Genomic DNA, 21,695 nt, shown 5'->3' on the forward strand with positions numbered 1-21,695 from the left:
GACCTCGGTCGTAGTATGATCGGCTTGGTCAGTATCCCACCGAGCTATTTTCGGGGTTGGCCGTGTGCTAGCTGTCCTTGAGGTCGGACCAACCCTGGACAACATAATTTGGTATTTCACCCCAGCCCGCCTTATTCAACCACGGTTCAGGTCGGTCCGATCGACCCGACCAGGGGGAAAGACACGCATCACTCTGTCATTGGCGGAGTGAAAATACGTATATCAGAAAAAAAAATAAAACAACACTTTCAGATTGAGTCAGAGCCTAATGCAGTCTTGCACAAAAGAAAGAAAAGGGGTCAAAATATCACATTCCATTATCTAATGAAATGGAGAAAGGTATGAATTGAAAACTGCAAAAGAATGAAACACATGGTTTTTTATCATTTCTCTCTTGGATTCCATTTGTGTGGTTAAGATCGTACGAGAACCTGATCCAGCCTCGAAGGAGACCATGACAAAATTAAATTGACACTCAGCCATCCTATTAGTGGCTACCACTGGCCTGATCTTATTAACAGTGCCATTGTTATTGTGCCTAGGTCTTCGCTTCTCTGCTGACTCTGTTCTCGGTTCATCAGTCCTTAAATGATTGTGTTTGGGGTCTATTTAATACGTATAAAGTGTTGTGCGACAGGAATCATCCCATCTTGAAGGGATGACCATCAAAATATAACAAGAAGAAAGCGAATCGATGGTTACCTTTAGGCTCACAAGTGCAAGTTCTCAACGCAATTTTAGCCCTTTTATGAACGGTTCTTCCCACTACTGTAGCCTTTTCGTTTCCATCCAACATTGTTCATCAAAGAGAACCATCACTTCTCTCTCTCTAAACCAAGGTTTCACAAACCCTGACATTTCTCACAAAGAATATTTGTGATTGGAATATTATTTTCTGTCTACTGATTGATAGATCACTTGTTATCTGGATTCTTAATCAACATTAAGATCCAATTGTGTGTGGTTTGTGTGATTAAATTTTCATCCAAAAAAAAAAAATGAAGATCCAATTGTGATTTGCCCTACCAATCACAATCTTAGTGACAAAATTATAATATCTAATCATAACTAGGCATGATTTTTCAATATCTGCAATTCATAATTCAAATCAATCAATCAAATATATGAGTAAGATCTCCTCTTATGCCAAGATTTCAAACCAAGGAATATCCTTCCAACGGGGGTAGGATTCAATTGGGATTCCACCCAGGTTGCCATGTGTCAAGTCAATGCCATATTCACAATATGATATTTACTTACTGCCAACTAGATGTAATCAAAATCTCCCAATTTAAGTAGATTATTATGCATCAATCCCTCAGTGTATCGTATCAAAAAAAAAAATCCCTCACAATGTAATATCACAATATCGCAATATAGACTATAGGACATGTGTGTACTATCAAAACCCCAACTTATAGAAATTTCTTTTCCAAAGATTCTATAACTCCTATTGGATTAGTAAAAACATTTTCAAAAAATGTTTGTGAAAATAAATAGTAATAAATAATATTAATTTTGCAAATTTTACAAAAAAAAAAAAACAAAATGCAACTGAATCTAGATTTGTATCCAATCAATTACTATTTTCTCTCTCTCTCTCTCTCTCTCTCTCTCAATTAGGGCAACGAATTCCATGTTAGACGTCTCTTTTGAATAAGTTCAAACACTACAAATCTAATACACTAATATATAAAAAACATTTTTTACCAAAAAATATATATATATATAAAAAACATAGACATAAACTATTAGTGCTCTAAACCTCACAATGTATAACCACATCAATAAAGATCCCTCAAGACAAGGGACCGACAAAACACCACCAAACGAAAATTTTGACACAGTGAATTTTCATATAATCTGGTTCAATGCAACGACTTTATGCACAAGGTGTCCAGTTTTATCCCTAACCGTTAGTAGTTTTAGGTTAAAACCCAAAGGACTACCGAACTCCGTTATTAAATCATGCAAATTAATCTTGTATTCCTTATAAATATAGATTTGATGGACACATTACCAACACACAGACTACATGCTCGCAAGGGAATGAAAGCCCATTCAATTTACAGTTTCACTAGCATCTAAAACAATAAGTGTAGAAGGGTCCTGTTTCAATTCCTGGCAAATACCCATATTTATGATTTGCAAGTGACCACACGTTCTCAAAAAACTAACACCCCCCAGGAGGTCATGGGATCGATTATCCTGCTTAACATTTGTCTATCATAAGGCACCCTTCAACATCAACACCGCCCCTGGGCCTGATTCAAATATGGTTTAGAATTAGGGGATGTTAATGGATTGGATTTGGCTCGAATAGTGCTATATCCACATCCACATCCACATCCGCATCAGCATCCGATTAGCTTTTGGACGGATTCGGATAGTGCTAAATGGATACAGACACAAATACGAATCTAATATTTTATCCATTTACATGTAAATATAATTTTTCTGATAACTATAGCCTATCCATATCCACATCCATTTAGCTTTCGAATAGATTCAGATAGTGCTAAACAGATACGGAAACGGATTTCGGCTATTCATTTACACCCCTATTCAGAATATGCTTTGACATAGTAGTACAGCCTTTCAGGCAAAGAGCCCAGTCCAGGTTGTAACGCCGACCCTAAGAAATGGACCTATAGAATTTTCATTTTAAATAAGGTACAGGGTTGAACTCAATGGAGTATAATCTAGCAAACAGAGAATCCTCCATGTGACTTGCACATAGTGGGCCATTAACAGTTTCATATTTCACAAGGTTACGCCCATACCCACTTAATAAATAGCGGAATTGGAAAGCCTTCAGCCCAGCCCACACAGGGTTTTAGTGCAACATATTGGCAATGGTATATCATCAGTTGGTGCGGATATCAATCAATATCAGTCCCAAAATATCATTAGACCGTTTTGCTGCTTAAAACATCATCACTGAATTCCATGGCTGATCCACAATCCCAGTATACCTAAAACCATAACCCCACCACATGTGTGATTTTATCTCTTATATTTGAGGTCCAAGTTCTTCAAAAATTATTGAAAGGGATTGTCCATTCTAAACAGAACTTTTAGAAACAGTTATATAATTTAATGGGAAAAAGAACAAATACCACTATTCCCCAGTGATGCTTACCAATTCAAACTAAGTTAGGCCAAATCCAATTGGGTGAAGATCGAAGACCAAGTTAGGCCAAATCCACTTTCGTTCAAGTACAAACAAGGTTTGAAGAATCATTACCAGATCAACAAGAGATGCTAACTAGAATATTAGTATCAATATCAAGAGTCAAGACTATATACAGAGCAAATTGAAATGGAAAACAATTTTCAGAAACTGATTGAATATCAGTAAAGAAGTACTTATCCAACATATTCTGGACCGCAAAACCTATTATGCATTTCCAAGCATTCGGAACAAGGAATTCGCTGCAAATGCTTGCAATCTTCCCTCATTTATACCTTCTAGATTAGGAAGGGTGAGGCACAAAAAGGGGGAGGGGGGATAAATAAAAATGAACTAAGCTATTAATAATTCCAACTATTGCACTGTATGATTAAGCTCGTTCACCGCGAATTCGCCTAGCCAGTTGAATATCTTTGGGCATGATAGTCACTCTCTTGGCATGGATTGCACAGAGGTTGGTGTCTTCAAACAGACCCACAAGATAAGCCTCCGCAGCCTCCTGAAGCGCAAGCACTGCGTGGCTCTGGAACCGCAAATCCGTCTGAACAGAAACAAGTGAGAATCACATCAGGAATTCAGAAATATTTTGAAACTCAAAATAACACACACAACGTACGAAAATCTAACCAATGCACTCTGTTATAACCAAAGAAAGATACCTTGAAGTCCTGAGCGATCTCACGAACCAGACGCTGGAAGGGAAGCTTACGGATCAAAAGTTCAGTACTCTTCTGGTACTTACGAATTTCTCTGTCATCAATAAGAAGATTAAATGAATAAGGGCCTCACAATCAAGGGGGAAAAGCAAGTCATTAAAAAAGGGGGAAAAAAAAAAAAACATACCGAAGGGCTACTGTTCCCGGGCGGTATCGGTGAGGCTTTTTTACGCCACCGGTGGTCGGAGCAGACTTTCTTGCAGCCTTCACAGAGATCAAAGAAAATTTTCAGATGATATCACGCTCTGTTAAGTTTCTTACGGCAAAACTACTCACGGCTGATTCCATTAAAAAACTTTTGGCAAAACCCTAATCGAAGGCGGAAGAAAAAATCAGGAAAGAACCAGAGAGAATCCAATAAATAAAAAAACACTGAATTTCCAAACCAAACCAAATGCTTTCAGAAAAGATTCAATACAAAATAGATTTAGGCACACACCTTGGTAGCGAGTTGTTTCCTTGGAGCCTTGCCTCCCGTAGATTTGCGAGCGGTTTGCTTCGTACGAGCCATATTTCTTGCAAATCAACGGATAAAGAAAATAGCTGCAAATTTCAAGCAATGAAAACGATCAGATCCTCAAACCCTCCTTCCAATCAACTACACCAATCCAAATCGAACAAAACATAATTGTAAGAGGATGAAGAACAGATAAGATTCAAAGAAATCAGATTTCTTTACCTGGTGGTTATCAGAAAGGGAATCGAAATCGGAGAGAAATACGATCAATTTGAGACGACTGGAACTCTTTATCTTGGAAGAGACGCAGAAAACGATACAGAGGTGGAGAGAGAGAGGTAACGGTCGATTAATATACGCGTGAAAGAGAAAGGGTGGGTTTGCAGGTTTTCACGGGAAATAAGGTGTAGTTGCAGTGGGACTCGAAAAGAACATAGAGTAGATAGTTTGAAAACAAGCACACAATCCGTGTGCTTCGTTCTGATTGGTCCATTCTCTATGACACAGATCGACACCGTGTGTGTTTTTCCCCCAAACGATTACTGTAGTCTGTCATCCGGGCCTCCCTTCTGTTTCTAAATTGAAGAATTAGGATCTCCCCTCTCACTCCCAACCTTATCAACTGTAATTGACACCTTGGTCATGTGGGCCCAAAAATTTGAACTAAAGTGTCAATGTAGATCTTCTACCCACATGGGGTGCCACCCCACACGGTGAGAACCATCTAAACAAAATCTCCATCAAAGACAAAAGTATAGAGTAGGACAGCAAGAGGTTCGAGTTGCGCTAGGCCTTTTAAAATCCAAGATCAATCCTGAGTCTCCTTAGCTGGGCCTAGGCCCGATAAAAAATTCCAACCCTGACCCCTTGGTATCTTAACCCAAGCCTTGTTCGGGCTTAGGGCGAGTCAGGATAGGCTCAAGCCATTAGAATTAAACTTACACCCCTAGTATAGAGATTGTGTTTGATTGATTCTCATTCACTGTGTGGGGTATCACCCCACAAGGGTAGAGGGTCCAAACTCGGTTGGAGTTGGGCCTAATCTTCTCACACTCAAGATGTTTTTGGTACATAAATAGGTATTTTGCAATAATGGAAATGGAATCATAGATTGATCTTAGCTTATTATTGCAATTTAATGGCTATAGTACTTGCAAGACTATCAATGAAGATAGGGGTGTCAAATTTCAGCCCAAACCGATTAGATAGATTGAAACTGACTAGTTCAACGCCAGTCATGTCAAACCGGATCCTTTATGTATTGGTTTCGGTTTAGTTTTTTCTGAAACTGATATAAATCGAAATGCCTGGGCTGATCAAACCTGGTAAAAAAAAAAAATGGATAAAATTTATTATTAATTCCTTTATATATATGCTAACCAAATGCATACCAAATCAAATCGATAAGAGTCTGTAATACGATACAAACCTAAAACCGAATCAAACCGAAACTGATCCTCATCTTATTGGGTCGGATTCAGATCCACTTGAGATCAAGACTGATTCAGACCTATCAAAACCGGACTGAACCGGCCCATTGACACACCCAAATGAAATAGAAATCAAGTAGAATGGAAATTCTGAAAATAGCTAAGGAGCTGCTTTAGAATTTCTATTTCATTTGATTTAGGCATTTAGCACTCTTGCTCTTGAATGAGCACATGATTAATTTCATGGGTAAAATAGTAATTTCATGTTAAAAATAAAACACCACTCTTCTTCTCCTAATGGTCTCACCACCACCACCCCACTCCCACCATTGCCACCACCACTACCCCGCTACCACCACCACTTCCACGCTGCCACCACCACCGCCACTACTTCTATGTCACCACTACCCTGCCACCATCGTCACCACCACCACTACCATCCTTCCCAAGAATCTATTCTCATAATTTGAACTATCAAGTGGATTTTTTTTTATTCTTGAAATATTTCATATTGATACAACCAAAACTATTCTTTTGACAAAAAATCTATTTATTGACTATTTCCAGAAATCAATCCAAAATTGAAATAGAAATCATACCAAATCAGGCCTTAGTCGACATACATTATGCATTTCCAAGCATTCAGTACTTATTACTTATTCCAAACTCACCCGCCCTGTCTGGGCGTAGGGGACAGCGCACCACACACGCCCCTGTCTGGGCGTGATTGGCCCACGCCCGCTAGGTTGGGATTTACATTTACCTTCACAAAAAAATATTGTATTTTTTTTTGGCCAGAGGGTTCTCAACCTAGCATGGGCCAATCACAATGCGTCTGGAAGCATCAACGGAAATGGGATTTTTGTATTTCACCATGGGTGCAGCTGTCATTTCACCTGGGCTGTCTCGGGGAGGAAGCCACGCTTTTTCCTAAAACAAAGAGTTGCAAATCAGCGGGATAGTCTATGGATACTCTTGTACGACTACCACACGATCAGTATCTGATTGGTGAAGAATGAGCTTATTGGCTATTTTCTGGCTCTGTCGCCAAAAATCATCTATAGAGATGTCTGAAATCAGAATCTTCAATTATGAACCACAATGGATAAGGGATCAACGGGATACGGAACCTGCAAACCGTAGCACATTTTAAACTGATATATCGCGGGGTACCGAATTAAAGCTATAAATTCTATACTTTTTTTTTGGTAAATAGCTATAAATTCCATCTCTCAAAACACCATACGTTACTTATTAGAGGAAAACGAAAGACACCTCAGTAGAAGGCTAGAAGCTGTAGTAGACAGTAGAGAAGTATAAAATTGGTTCCCTTCAAAATTCTCAGACGAGCTTCTTTTCGATTAATATCTGCAAATTCGTCTCCGTCGTCTCTCTACTTTGGAGGTATGCTTTAATTTCTCTACAGATTTCCTCTTCTTTGATTGCCCAACCCTGCTCTCTCCCCGTCATTCGTTGTTTCTCCTTTTTCCTCTCTATCAATGACGTTGATTCTGTTTGCTGGTAGGAAGAGCTATGCAGTTTGAGCACATTTATTTTAAATACGCCGTTGTAGTTTTATGTTCGATTTTGCTTTAGATTTCTGTTCATGCATGCCCCAAAGGGGAAAGAAACTTAGCTTCGATGGGTTTTAGGCGTTGATTTGGGTGTTTATGATCGGCGGTTTTCTTCTTTCTACATGTTCTATGGAACTGATTCTTTGATCATCCAGCGGTTGAAATGGTTCTGCATTCAGCTTGGATTTTTCTATGCTGCTCCTGGCTTTCTTTGTTATTAGTAATATTAATATTATTGTGTGTGTGTTTTTTTAAATTCAATCTTCTATGATGCTCCTAGCATTGTTTACACTAATCTTTAAGGTATTTCGAAATTTGCTTGGTCATTAGAAGCTATCATATTTTGTTGCTGTATTGAAAGACGCATCTTAAGACCTATGACGGAGTTTCTTGGCCTATTGGTCATCCAAAATTTCGAACCTATGATAGAGCTACTGACATCAAACATCATGCTTCTAATCTGACTAAGTCCTTGCTCTTGGTTTTAGGAAATTTGTGACATTTTGGTTTTGGCTGATTGAAATTTAGGAATGTTTAGGTAGTCCTGGACTTTTTTGGATTCAGCCCATCAAGATTTGTTATTCCTCAGAATAAGGACATCAATGTTCAATATAGTTTAAATTTCGTTAACAGTGTTTTTTTGCCCTTTTCTACATGCTTTGATCTACATTACTCTCTCTTCTCTCTCTTTTCTTTATTCTTACCTATTTTGACTAGTAGATATGGATAACTGATAAGGAATCTGTTCTTTCAAGAGAACCAATCTCCAATGGTTTGAACTTCTATTATGATAAAATCTGATTTGCCATTACAACTTAGATATCTTTAAATACCTACGTGCAACCCACCCCCTACAACTTAGGACCCAAGGACTAGTTACACGTTACACAACTTATTCAACCTACAAACACTCCCCACTCCCCTACTAGTTAGGGCCCAACGGATTAACCACCCGTTACAATATTTATTCAAACTTATCAAGACTCCCTTCCACGCAAAAGACTCCCACAAATTCCCTCTTAAAGGTTAGGGGGCTGTCACATATGTAACATCCCTAATATGTGGAGCTCTGTGGGAGTAGTATCCATAGGGTTTCTTCACCATGCATATGGCACAGTGCATCATCTATGGTGCTGGGCTCATAGAAGCCAACTAGTGATGTGGATCTGTGGTTCAAAAACCCAATTCGGGTCTATAATAGACCCACCAAGATACTACACCACTCAAATAATCAAGTGGAGGGTAGGGGAATGATTGTCTTCAACCTCTGAATACAGCAGAACCAGCGGTGAAGGAAGTCCCTTGCGATTGATTCATGCCTCCAACTCAAGCTCCAAATGCTACAATAAGCTTTGAATCAGTTCGTAATCCTTAGTGATATTGATTTCAGATCATAGATAAACCTTCAGTACAACGACCAACTCCTGAAACTGGGTATGCTGGTAGAACTGAATTCAGCAATGACTAGCGGATGGGTTCACGCAGCAGGGTTGGTTTCAGGGACAAATAAACTAGGGTTAGAATCGCTTGTGCTGGATGTACCCATGATGGAAGTTATAAAGAGAAAGAAAAAGGAATGAGGGAGATCGATCCAATGATTCGGATCTCTATCAGCCCAACTGATATAGCAATAGCAGGAAAGAAAAAAAAAGTATCGCAGGGAAGAAGGAAAAAATAAGAGGGAGGGGGAGGGAGAGACCACACATTCACAGGCTACACAGGCTTCAACCAAAACTTAATACATTATCTTCAACCTGCCCAATGCATTGGTTACAAGCATATAAATAGTCAAAGAAAAATAGTCTGATAAGGAAACAACTATACTAGAATTCCTAACCAAAAGCAACTTAAAACTAAAACTCTACTACCTATCCTACCCAAATTAAAAGATCTCCTTACATAGTTATCTCGATAAAATCAATAAAATGCTAAATATCCTACTAGTCCAAAGACGCAAAATTTGGACCTGGTTCTCAGTCTATGTTCCCAAACAGGTTCGAGTCAAACCATGGAAGCGCTCCTGCGTCAACTAGCCTAATAATATTTTTATTGCAATCCTAGTATTACTTTGAGGAAGTCAATATTTGCTCCAACATTGACTGTGGAGAGGAGAACACAACAGCAACAACTCAAGCCCCAAACAGGTTCGAGTCAAACCATGGAAGCGCTCCTGCGTCAACTAGCCTAATAATATTTTTATTGAAATCCTAGTATTACTTTGAGGAAGTCAATATTTGCTCCAACATTGACTGTGGAGAGGAGAACACAACAGCAACAACTCAAACCTTATCCCAACTAAATGGGGTCGGCTACATGGATCCTTTCAAAACAAAGTAGGGAAAACTGAGGTCCTCACCAATGGGAAATGAAAGTAAGAGGGCTGAAGAATAAAAATGAAGAAAAGATATAAGAGAAGTGAGAAATCGAAAATGAAAGTAATAGAAAGGAGGATAGCCCAGAAAATCAGGGAAATCTCAGCTACATGGTATCGACAACGTGGATCCTTGCTCTCCAATAGGCTCTATCTGAGATCATACTTGGCACAAGGCCCAGGCTATGCATGTCCTTCTTCACAACCTCTCCTATGGTCATTTTAGGCCTGCCCCGGGCTCTTTTAGCTCCTTCAAATGGGAGAAGAATAAGAAGAATTAGAAAAATAAGAATTTCCAGTATTATAGGTGTTTGACATGTCAAAAGGGCAAGTAATATGGCAAATGTGCAGTTGCTTATGAAATGGATCTGTTGCCCAAAGAAGAAGAGTTCCTAGTGTGATGGCGCCTGAAGAAGATCTTTTTCTATGATTGTTGTTGCATGTCGAAGGTTACGTGTTTTGAGCAATGTACGGACACTTGTGATGAAATTGCCAGTTGTCTTTTGACATGACACATTGATGAAGTTAAATCACCTAAATAGACTTATTTTACTAGAAATAACCCTTGGGTTGGGTTATGTATGTGTTGGGCTTTTGATCCCATGGGTTTTCATTGTGATGGGCCACTTTAATGGACCTATAATGTGGGTAGAGGCTAGTCATACGGGATTAGTTAAGTTAGTGTCTTTATTTCTTTATTCTAATTGTTATTAAGTGTTTTGGTTGGACTGGATTAGGATTCTATAAGTCCAGACCTGTTTTGAGTTAGTTACCTTTATTATTTCAGTTTCCTTGTCAATTTATGTTACCTTATTAGTTAAGGATTGGGTTAGTCCTTTCCTTTTTAGTGTAGGAGTCAGTTTTTGAGTCTTCTATGTTGCTGCTCTCCTCTTTGGGTGAAGAATCCCTTGGTTGAGATTGGTGTTTGATCCAATCGAACCACCTTGCAGTGTGAAGCCCGGGTGTTTAATTTATGTTTGCTGTTATTCTTCTTCTATCTTCGTCTCATTTAACAAGTAACTTCAAGTTCTGAATTTTCCTACACTTGATACTCTATCGTAGATTCAATGCAAGGCTTTTTTTTTTTGCATGATTTCTGTGTAGAACAATCCAACTGTTAGAATCATATCATCTTTTGCTTAATGTTCTTCAATCCAACAGAAGAACTCGATTCAAATTTGATAAGATTCTGACCTGTTGATCTGGAAATATTTTAAATTTCCTATCCTGCCCCTAACCCCATTCTAGCTACTGTTTTATGACTTATTGAGCTACTATGTATGACCTGTTTTATTATCAAATTCTGATACATAAACAGAATATGTTGACAGAACTGAACCCTAATTTTGACTTCAGTTTTAACCCCTGAAATTACTGTTTTGCTCTTGCCCTAGTCTAACTAATATTGGTCCATATTTTCTGATCCAGCTATCCAATTGATCTCAGATTTTCAGCAAATGTTCTAATCCCTATTTACTGAACTCAATTAAGCCTCAGCCCCGTCTACCCATCTGATTTATCCCTAAACTGAACTTATTCTTTGATAAAAGATCTTGTTATTGGTACTGTGTGAGTCATCAAGTCGGTCCTACATTACACATCAAGAAGATATGTGTTTTAAGACAACTATTTGATGCAGCCAAGTTGGAAGCTACAGATCAGGAGAGTCAAGAACACAGTCTACCAAGTGTGTAACCGCGTAACACAAACACAAGAACAAAGAAATCGCAAGGGGAAAGCTACAACTCTTCGAGGTTGTAGTTAAACTCTCTATGGTTTCAAGGGGATTAACGTGTTTCTTCATGGACGTGGGAAAATTGCAACTCTTAAAGGATGCAACGTAACTTTTCAGGGTTACGGGGGTAGAACACTTCAAGGTTCCAAAATACTCAACTAAGTAAATTTTCATTAATCCGTTTGTCACTATCTCAATGAGCATAGCTCTTAAATATTTAAAGATAAAATAAAAAACCCTAATGTCTCAAGCAAGGATTTAAGTATCGGTATCGGGTATCGTATCGGTCGGGCGATTTTAAGAGACGTATCGTATCGTATCGTATCGGAGATACGTATCGATCGGTGCAGAAACGCATGAAAATGATCAAAATACATATGGAAATACACTTTTGGACAATAAAAACAATATAAACAAGCAATTTGTGTCATATATCATGCATATATACTAAGAATTGTGAATAATCAATAACCAGACAAGTGCGGCACATTGAAATTGTTATAAAAGATTAAAAGATGAAATTTCTTACATGTAAAGTCACTCAATTGCCATGAAGAATGTCGGGGTGGATCAAAGTCATGTCTGTAAGGGTCTTCAACAATAGGAGTGACTATTGTGATAGATTTTAGGGTAAATATATAATCTTCTTGGAATGTGATAGATCTATACATAATATAGTACATATATTATATACATTAGCATTTGTTTTAAATTTTAGAAGAAAATAAATAAATAAATCATTTTAAAGAAGCAATTTTCGGTTTTGGGTAAAAAATGCAAAGAAACATGGATTTTGAACTCAAATCTTTGTAAATGTATACAAAGAATGCAATACTAAGTTAGTTTAACATATTCCCTTTGAATCATAGCAAAAAAAATACCAAAAATCAAAGATTTAAACAAAAGAATCAAGTTTTTTTCAAAAAACCTACCTTGCCCTTCAAAAACACCTTTTGATTTCGAATGTGGACTGTTAGATGTAGCAAATGATGAGATTTCACCTCCTTTAGGATCGTTTTTGGCAAAGGAATCAAAGCCCTCAACAAATCTTTGGCAAAAACCAAGTTTAAAGATGTTTTTTTATGGTTTCTCAAAGCTGGAACTGTTTTTTTTTCCGCCAGCCTGCTCCTGCTCGAGTTTTCTGTTTTGAGAAGACTTGGGCCCATGTGGTTTTTAAGTTGCCGATACGTATCGAGACGTCTCGGTATGTATCGTTATTTCAAAAATAATAAAATAATGGTTTAAATCATGTCTCGTCTGTATCGATACGTATCGACCGTATCGTATCGTATCGATATGTATCGGTCGATACATTCGAGACATTTACATTTTAAAAAAAAAAGATACGTCTCGACCTGTCTTGTCTCGGCCATGACCGATACCGAGACGTATCGGCCGAGACGATACGATACGCTCCGATACTTAATTCCTTGGTCTCAAGCCTACTTATGCTAATCCAACGGTTGAGATTTGATCGGAAATCAAAGACAATTAAAATATCAAAATAAATTCTAATTTAAGCTAAGCTCCTTCATTACTAAGAAATACCAAAATTGATAAAATCCAACCTAAGGAAGGGGGACTGTAGAAAAACTCGGACAAAGCATGCTGCCTTCTATAAAATCGTGGCTGCCCGGAACACCAAAATCGTCCAAGGGTGGATGGGCTTTAAAACCGTGCTCCTCTCTCCTCAAAATTCCTCCCAATGTGGGGAACTCTCAAAACTCTGTAAGTGGCTAGGAGAATTCAAAATCGTCCAGCCATGGAGATCTTTCATGAAGATCATGATCTAGGGAGTGAGGTGGCGGCTAGGTGTTGGCTTCATAACTTCCGTAAAAGAAAGGACTATCTTCCTATCTCCCTCAACCTCCTTTGTTAAGCAACTTTCCAGAATCGGTAATCAATATTTACTTTACAAAAGATTAGGAAAGTAGTTTCCATAATAAACAAGATCTTCCTTGCATGCTCTTCCCGATAGAATAGCAAGAGCTTCCTTGAAAATAGGAAAGTGACTAACAAGAGTGGCTGGTTGTGTTCACACTTCTAAAAATCAAATTTTGCATGGGGGTGCTTGGTTCAATCTGAGCTGTTGATGTGGTCTTGCCGAACTGAGCCTGCTTCACTATTGTTTACTTAACCAGCAAGTAAGTTTGGCATGGTTGTTTTGCTGTCTGGGTGTGTGTCTCAGTTTAAGGAATCTCATCCTAGTCAAATGATCTTTATGTGCCTTTTAAGAGTTTTGTCAACTTCAGAAGCTGGAATTCCAGTGGTGCATTTGTGGGGCTATTAAACTGCATTATGTTTAATTTTGTTCAATGTGTTGTTTTCCAATAGGAAAGAAATAATCCCTATTTTTGGTGGTGGGATGCCATATTACATTGTTGACCAGATATGAGGCTTCTAGAGGGGTGGTTCTGTTTTGTTACTGTTCTATTCCCACATGGACTCTTTGTAATTTTCTATTTACTTTCTGTTGTTTTATTCTGAATAAAATCTTATTGTCATTTATTAAAAAAATGGCGTGCAGTCTTTCTGCAGTTGTTTCACATGATCCTATTTGTTCAAATTGATTTGAGACACCCACAAGTTCTGGTAGTGTTCTGATCTAGCTCTCCTGCTTGTTGCCACTTGGCGATAAAGCAGCTGGCATTACCGCATTTGCGAAAAAATACTAGACATTCTTGTTGGTCATCGCTCATCAGGACGCTGTCTCACTGTTGATTTATGGCCTCTGTATTGCTTTTCCATAAAATTTCTACTTAAGCATCCCTCCTTTATTTATGATAATTCTTAAGGTCTTGAGGTGATGGATTCTATTTAGTTCCCTTTGTAATTATTGTTTGCTTACAAGACTATTTGGTTGTCCAGAAGTGGATGAAGAAAGTTGTGTCCTTTGTTATTGCTAATTCGTTCACTAAAAGACTAGATAGGAAGTACCACTGCTTACAGAATTTGGTTGTCTAGAAAATGGTCAGAAATTCAGATGGAGAATGAGGAGAGGCTTCTTCCGTTGTTGCCACCACTCATGGAATTTTCTCTTTCCTCAGGAAGTGGGTCAAATATGATGGAATCAGCAGAAAAAATGAGCTTAAGAAAGGAAGAAAAAACTTGTGGGGTGCACTTTATCTGTTATAGACAACCAATTTGATGTGAAATTGAGTTTTGTTTTGCATGAGAAATTAACATCTTTCCAGTGTTCTCCATTATAAAACTGTGCATTTTAAGCAGCTAGACACAGCCTTAACTGTTTACCTCTTCCCTATGGAAGATCTGATTTGGAGTTTCAGTTGCATTTTCAACTTTTGTGGAGGCTAAAAACTGATCTTGTGCAATTACTGCAAAAGGTAGATTTAACATGGATGATGGTGGCCAACGTGAAAATGGAAGACACAAACCAGATCACTATAAAGCAGTTCACTCACAGGTATCAATCTCCATTATGTTTCTGCTGAGAAGGCATCAAGTCCTAATTACTGGTGTTTATCTCAGACCTGTGTCTTAAGCAATGAATAAAATCATTGCTCTTCACCTTTCTCTACTTCTACTCATTTATGTTTCTATTGCAGTGGATGAATCCTCAACATCAGATGAAGGAACATAATGCCTTGACAGTGAAACAAATTATGGCCATCATGGCCGAGAGGGATGCTGCAATCCATGAAAAGAATTTAGCCATTTCTGAAAAAAAAGCTGCTGTGGCTGAGCGAGAAATGGCTATCTTGCAGAAAGATGCAGCCATTGCTGAGCGGAACAGCGCCATAATGGAAAGGGATAATGCCTTGGCAGCTCTTCAATATAGGGAAAATGCCATGAATGCAAGTGGTGCACCAACATGTACACTAGGATACAGTGGCCCACGTGGGACAAAACACATGCACCATCACCATGATAATGAACTTCACTTGGCAGGATCTCCTTATGGAAGGGAGATTCACACAACCGAGGCCATACCTATATCAGCAGCAGCTGCTTTTGACGTTGTGAAGCCCCTGCATGCTAAGCGAGCAAGGACGGAAACCAAGACTATGCCATTGAAGACGTCATCAAAATCATCAAGCAAGGGTTGTAAGAAGGGTCAGGACTTGAATAAGGTAACTATTGCCAAGACACATGAATGGAGGAATGGCTGTGATACTGGTGGGGGTGATGATGAGGATCAGAATAGGCAGATAGCATTTTCAAAGCCCGATTGGAAGGGTCATGATCTGGGATTGAACCAGGTCACTTTCGATGAGTCAACCATGCCAGTGCCAGTTTGCTCATGCACTGGAGTCCTTAAGCAGTGCTACAAATGGGGGAATGGGGGTTGGCAGTCTGCCTGCTGCACCACCAACTTGTCAATGTATCCACTTCCTGCAATACCTAACAAGCGCCACGCTCGCAAAGGTGGACGTAAGATGAGTGGCAGTGCCTTTGCTAAATTGCTAACCCGCTTGGCTGCAGAGGGCCATGACCTGTCAACATCCCTGGATCTCAAAGACCACTGGGCCAAGCATGGGACGAATCGCTTTATTACCATCAAGTAGCTGGTAAGTTGACGTATATATTTGACATAAATTGAAACAGGATGGCGGGAGATGTAGGCAATCTTTTGGCTTACTCTTTTCTGCTTGTGAAGTAAAGAATTGGCTTTTGACTATAAATCAGTCCTAGGATGTCTCTCATTCTTTCTCTCCCTCTTTGGCAAAGTGGGCAAATCAGAGGTGGGAATTGAGCCATTCTGAAGAGCCGTCCCTGACTCAGGTTGACATTTGGATAGACATTGAGCCCCAATTCTGGAGGAGAAAGTAAAGTAGAAGAAAAGGGTATAGTAATGGTAATTCCTAATGTACCCAATTTATATTTTTCATACTTTCATAGGAAGCATGTATATATATATAGATATATTTTTCTTCAGGAAACTATGGATGGTTGCTCTTAAGGCTGCCATGTGGAATGGTGGCCATTTTGACTGTTAGATATGTAGGGAAAGGTTTGGATTGTTCAATGGTCATGTGTCAAATGGGAAACTTAATTTCAGTCATATATACCCTCTTGTGTGTTGATATGCATCATCTCTGTGTATTCTTCACTTGGCCCACCTTGTTTGGACTGAAACTTGACATCTGATTGGGTACCCTTTGGGTGTATCTGTCTACAAAAGATTTGTCCCATCCAATGGCAGAACTAAGTACCCCAATCCTTTTTAAATTAGGTGAGTCTATTTTAACCCAACCTTTCAAATTTGGAGCTTAGCAGTGGAGAATCTGGTTTGACTGCGGTTAAAATCCTGATGGTTGGTTATAGTTTCTGGAGCGAGATTCTCTGCACCCATGGTGAAGAGGGAATCCACAGTGGGAACAAAAAATATACGGCCCAGAATGTGTTGTGATTTTATTCGACCTGTGATAACTTCCAACGCAGCCCAGGTATTTGAATGTATGAAATCAAAAGGTACTTTCGACTTACTCAATAGTGGGGTGAGAGAATATAATTACAACCCAAGAGTCTAATCAGATGGTTACATCACCTTTAGGAAGAGATTTATGTCTTTTTCGAAAGTTAATTAGTGATTTAGGTTGTTTGGAATCCAACCCTCCGGATCAACCTATTTGTAAGGAATCGTCATAAAATATCTCAATAAACTAAAAAGAAAAATCTAACCGAAAAGAAAAACTTAAAAAAAAAAAAAAAAGGCAAATTCTGCGGCCCATGCAACCTTTACAGGGGCGGCAGTAAGCAAATTCGGTACGAAAAATTTAGGGATTTTCTTTTCGGCCCAGAATATGTTCTGATTTTATTCCACCTTTGATTACTTCAAACGCAGCTAATTGGTTATGCCATAGTTGAAATTCGCCAAACCATACTCGTACAATATGGGATTGTACACGTTACAAGCAATACGACTAAATGATTTTTAACTATCTAATCTTGCTTACCAAAAAAATATAGGGAAAATTACACTACCATCCCCTGAGATTTGTATTAAATACAAAATGACCTCCTGTATTTTTAAATTATATAATCGCATCCCCTAAGTTTGGGATATTTGTTACACTCAGCCCCCAACCGTTAGAGTATTTTCCTTAGTTGCTGATGTGTTGACCATTGATGTCTTAAAATGACAAATATACTTCTAATGGGATGTGTGAGCTTACCATTTTACCCTTAGGAAAGCCCAAACTTCACACCCCCTCCCCTCCCCTCCCCTGCTACTCAACTTACCTGTGACAGAGAGGCCGCAACAGGAAGGTGCAATGACCACGGGAGTTGCGGTGGTAGGCGACAGGACGGAGAACGAACCCTTTACACATGAGCCCCAACCCTCACTACTTTCCACTTATTAACACAAGAAAATCTCTCCTCTGCCATGGCCTCTCATGGAGACCGTACACCTCATCCAAGCCTACCAGGAAAAGTGGTACTCTCTGAAACGAGGTCACCTCAAGGCCAGTTAATGGGAAGAAGTCGCCATCTCTGTCGGTGTTCGGTGCAGCTACGATGAGCTCTCAAAGACTGCTACTCAGTGCCGCCACAAGATGGAGAAGCTTCGCACCACTACCGCTCAGACAAGAAACGCTCGTCTCTCGCCCTTTGGCCTTACTTCAACCTCATGGATCGGATGGAACTTGGGCCATTCCCCATTGCTGCCGTTCTCATCTCCGCCATCGATCTGCATAGTATTAGAGTCGATGACGATGAAGACGACGACGATGATGATGCAATTAATAAATCTCGAAGCATCAATCACATACTTCGCCGACCACCAATGGCCTCACTGTATCCTCCGCAGTGGAATGATGGCGGTGGTGGTGGAGTAGCAGGGCCTCCTGGGATTTTTAGGGTTTTGAGAAATCCGATGTTTCGCAAGAGAAAGTCGTTCGAGATGGATGAGGATGTGGAGGAGGAAGAGGGAGTTGATCCGATTTCAGACTTTGCTTCGGTGATTAGAGCATTTGGGAAAGGGTTTGTTCGGGTAGAGAATATGAAGATGGAGATGATTATCAAATCACAACGACGGATTGTGGATTTCATTGCCAAAGCCCTTGGCTCTTAGAAGAGATATAAGAAAACTCAGGAGATCTGAAGGTTTCAAGTTTCAATATCCCATTAATTCCCTCTCTCTATCTCAAATTTATAAGTTTTTTCTGTGTTGTTCTTGTTCCTCATAAAGAGTTGGCGAGCATAAATATGTATACCACATTCTGTATAGTTGATCATTCTCTTCTCTCCCGCTCCAATCTCATCCTATCAGTCATCTTCTCCGGCGGTGGTAGTGGTGGTGCTGCTTCGATGAAAACAACGACGGCAGCGAAGGAGAAGAAGCTAAAGAATAGGTTTGAATTGAATAGAAGAGTGCAAAGTTGGTATTTTTCATTAAGTATTATTTAACAGGATATTAGAAGAGGGCAAAGTTAGCATTTTACATTGTATTATTTAACACCGTCCTCTCAGCGGGTGTGATTGTACAATTAAAAAACACAGGAGGTTGTTCTGTATTTAATACAAACTTCAGGAAATGACAGTATAATTTTCCCAAAAAGATATATATATATATATATATATATATATCTAATCTTAATGTTTATTTTGTGGAGCTCCCTCAAGCTATATAGTGGGCCCTCTTATGATTAATACTCCTCATGGTGGAAATCATTTTACTTTTTGTAAGAATATTTTTTGTAAGCCCTCACCATTCAAGTAATTGATCAGATACTAGTTCTGGAAATTTTCTAAGATGGGATTACACTATTAAAATCAATTTTAATTTAATTGGTGGATTCTCTACCTTTTGATTTCATACATTCAAATGTCTTCTAAATTTCAAATTTAAAATTGACGAAATTGGGATGTTCCAATCGAAATCGACCAACCTTGATTCCAAAAATGGTATATTCAACGAGTCCAATCAAGTCTTGGACAAGTTCTATCAATACCCTATTGATGCAAATTGGAATCTTAATTAGAATTGATGGACTCTGATCCGATAGGATGCCCAATCCTGAGTCTAAAAAGTTAAAACCTTTTTGATTTTCTTCACCTCTTTTGGCCATTCCCTATTGCAAGGGAAAGCTTTTTGCCAATGACCAAACTTGACCATGAGCCTAACATTTCAGCCATGTCTGTCAATTTTTTTTTGGCATCTAATCATGTGGAAAGCCCACCAACATTCAAAAGAAAAGTGAGGCTTAGCCAATTTAAGCACAACTCTTTATGTATTTATGATCTTATGGTGGGTTTGGGGACCAAACCTACAAATAAAAATCAGGTTTTTGTTAATCATTTGGCTAATGCATGGTGGATTGAATGGTTACGTCACTAGTTTGTATACAAAAAGTCGAGGGAATGGGTTCTTCGATCGAACACCTCTGTGTCTATCTCTCTCTTATTCATATGCAATGATCTCATAGTTCTCCTCTGTATGATATTGATTTGTCATGCTCCGCTTGCTAAGAGTACCCTACCTCTTCCAAAAATGAAGGGAAAAAGAACTCTGTCCCAGAGTGTAGCCTACGCCAGCACTCTCCCGAACATAAAACTACTTCCTGTTTTGATAGTTCGGGTTACTTGGATAAACCTATGAGATGAACCTATTTGGAAGGAATCGTCATAAAATATCTCTTGGGTTTTAACTGTAAAAGAAAAAGTGCAAAAATGTGCGGCCCACTTGGCCTGTACACAAGTTTGGTCGGGCCGAGCAGTTAGCACATTGGAAACAAAAACAAAAAAAGGGTACACGGCCCAGAATAATTTCTGATTATATTCGACCTTCTGTTTACCTCAAACGCAGCTATGTTTGCCACGTGAATATTTAAAAATAAGGGAACGTTTTTATACACACGCCTGTGTGAGCCATGTATGTAAGAGCATCTCTCAGAGTTGGAAAAATTATAAATCTAAATATTATTTATTATTGTTTACGTAGTCACGATCCCCCAAAATGCATTGGTATTGGCGGTTCTCATGATGCTTTTGCAAAGCCGGATATTGGCTTCATTATCGTTGACTTTTTATTTTTGTGTTTCAGACTGAATATTTGATAGATAGTGGAATGGTCCATTACCTATCTAACCATTAATGTGTTGTACCTGTTGGTGAATCTTATTTCATAAGTGAATGAAAAATTTTACTTCAAATATAAATTTGGGAAAGGTTGGGTATGCCCCTTGTATGCTGTTTGTTACTGGGGTGTCTCTATGTCTCTATGTCTCTCTTCTCTCTTCTCTCGTCCCCTTTCAAAATGACTCCTACCCTTTTTTAGTGATGTGTGTTATGTACACTAATAGTCCCATATTGGTCCCGTAAGGGCTTGGGTGTGGGCATATATAATATTATGTTTTCTCCCCTTGTGGACCGATTTAAGAGGGTGAGTTCTTCCAATCATAACAATGCATCCACTTATTGCTGCTACCTGCCAACGTGTTACACGTGGGGTGTTCGTTCAAAACATGGGATAGTTGAAGGTTACCAATTAACACAACTAGTAAGGTTTTAGGCCTCCCGTCATGGTGCCCTTAGACCAAATCCCACTTTTACTTGGGGGTTTGGGTTGGGGGATTTCCTTGTAACTTCACAATGGTGGAAGCACCAAAGAAAAATGGCAATAGTTGATGAAGGTTTTCCAAATAGCAAAATAATGTAAGATATGTTGAAACTCGTATAAAACTCATTCTTAAAACCTAACCATTAAGGAGATGGTGTCTAAGTCCTTATATAAAGCCTTTACATCGGGCTACTCGTATCCGATGTGAGATCGTAGATTTCACATGAAATCGCAACAAAGCAATACATAGCCTACTAAAAGAGTATACAAGTTTTAAAATTTGATAGATAGTCAATTTAGATTATGAGATGATTGAAATTTTCTTTTTGGTAGAAATGCCATAATTGAAATAGTTAACTATTTTTTCAAGTGATCAAAAAATAGGACCAAATAAAAGGCCTTCCTATATCTTAACGATTTAGCCATAAAATATGAGTAATGTTTTCTTCACTAAAAATGTATAACTATTTTTCCATATCTCTAGCATTGTTCAAGTATCATATGTGAACTAACTATACTCTACAACATGAGATTGTACACATAACAAGCAATATGACTAAATGATTTAATCCATCCAATCTTAATGTTTATTTTGTGGAGCTCCTTAAAGCTACATAGTGGGTTCTCTTAAATGAGGTTGACTACATGGGTCATTGCCCTCCAAGCAACTCTATTCGAGGTCATACTTGATACAAG

General features: G+C 38.8%; 2 protein-coding genes across 4 annotated transcripts; one reads left to right on the plus strand and one right to left on the minus strand.

Annotated features, from left to right (window-relative positions):
• Nucleotides 1-3,497: 3,497 nt before the first annotated feature.
• Nucleotides 3,498-4,701, minus strand: LOC122658712 (histone H3.3). The gene is made up of 5 exons (XM_043853797.1): nucleotides 4,615-4,701; nucleotides 4,349-4,454; nucleotides 4,037-4,113; nucleotides 3,853-3,943; nucleotides 3,498-3,734 (listed from the first exon to the last, which is right to left on the minus strand). Exons 2-5 carry the CDS (start codon nucleotides 4,418-4,420, stop codon nucleotides 3,564-3,566), a joined length of 411 nt encoding a protein of 136 aa, XP_043709732.1. The 5' UTR covers nucleotides 4,421-4,454; nucleotides 4,615-4,701; the 3' UTR covers nucleotides 3,498-3,563.
• A 2,436-nt stretch (nucleotides 4,702-7,137) lies between these two features.
• Nucleotides 7,138-16,069, plus strand: LOC122658710 (protein BASIC PENTACYSTEINE6-like). Of its 3 annotated transcripts, none has more exons than XM_043853795.1 (3): nucleotides 7,138-7,200; nucleotides 14,821-14,900; nucleotides 15,043-16,069. In XM_043853795.1, exons 2-3 carry the CDS (start codon nucleotides 14,832-14,834, stop codon nucleotides 16,000-16,002), a joined length of 1,029 nt encoding a protein of 342 aa, XP_043709730.1. In that variant the 5' UTR covers nucleotides 7,138-7,200; nucleotides 14,821-14,831; the 3' UTR covers nucleotides 16,003-16,069. The 3 variants fall into 3 exon arrangements, with proteins under 3 accessions (XP_043709730.1, XP_043709729.1, XP_043709728.1); XM_043853794.1 differs by having other exon boundaries at nucleotides 7,178-7,200; nucleotides 14,745-14,900; XM_043853793.1 differs by lacking the exon at nucleotides 7,138-7,200 and having other exon boundaries at nucleotides 14,380-14,900; nucleotides 15,043-16,010; nucleotides 16,043-16,069.
• The last annotated feature ends 5,626 nt before the right edge of the window (nucleotides 16,070-21,695 follow it).

Source organism: Telopea speciosissima, chromosome 4 (genome assembly GCF_018873765.1).
Source record: "Telopea speciosissima isolate NSW1024214 ecotype Mountain lineage chromosome 4, Tspe_v1, whole genome shotgun sequence".
Classification (NCBI taxonomy): domain Eukaryota; kingdom Viridiplantae; phylum Streptophyta; class Magnoliopsida; order Proteales; family Proteaceae; genus Telopea; species Telopea speciosissima.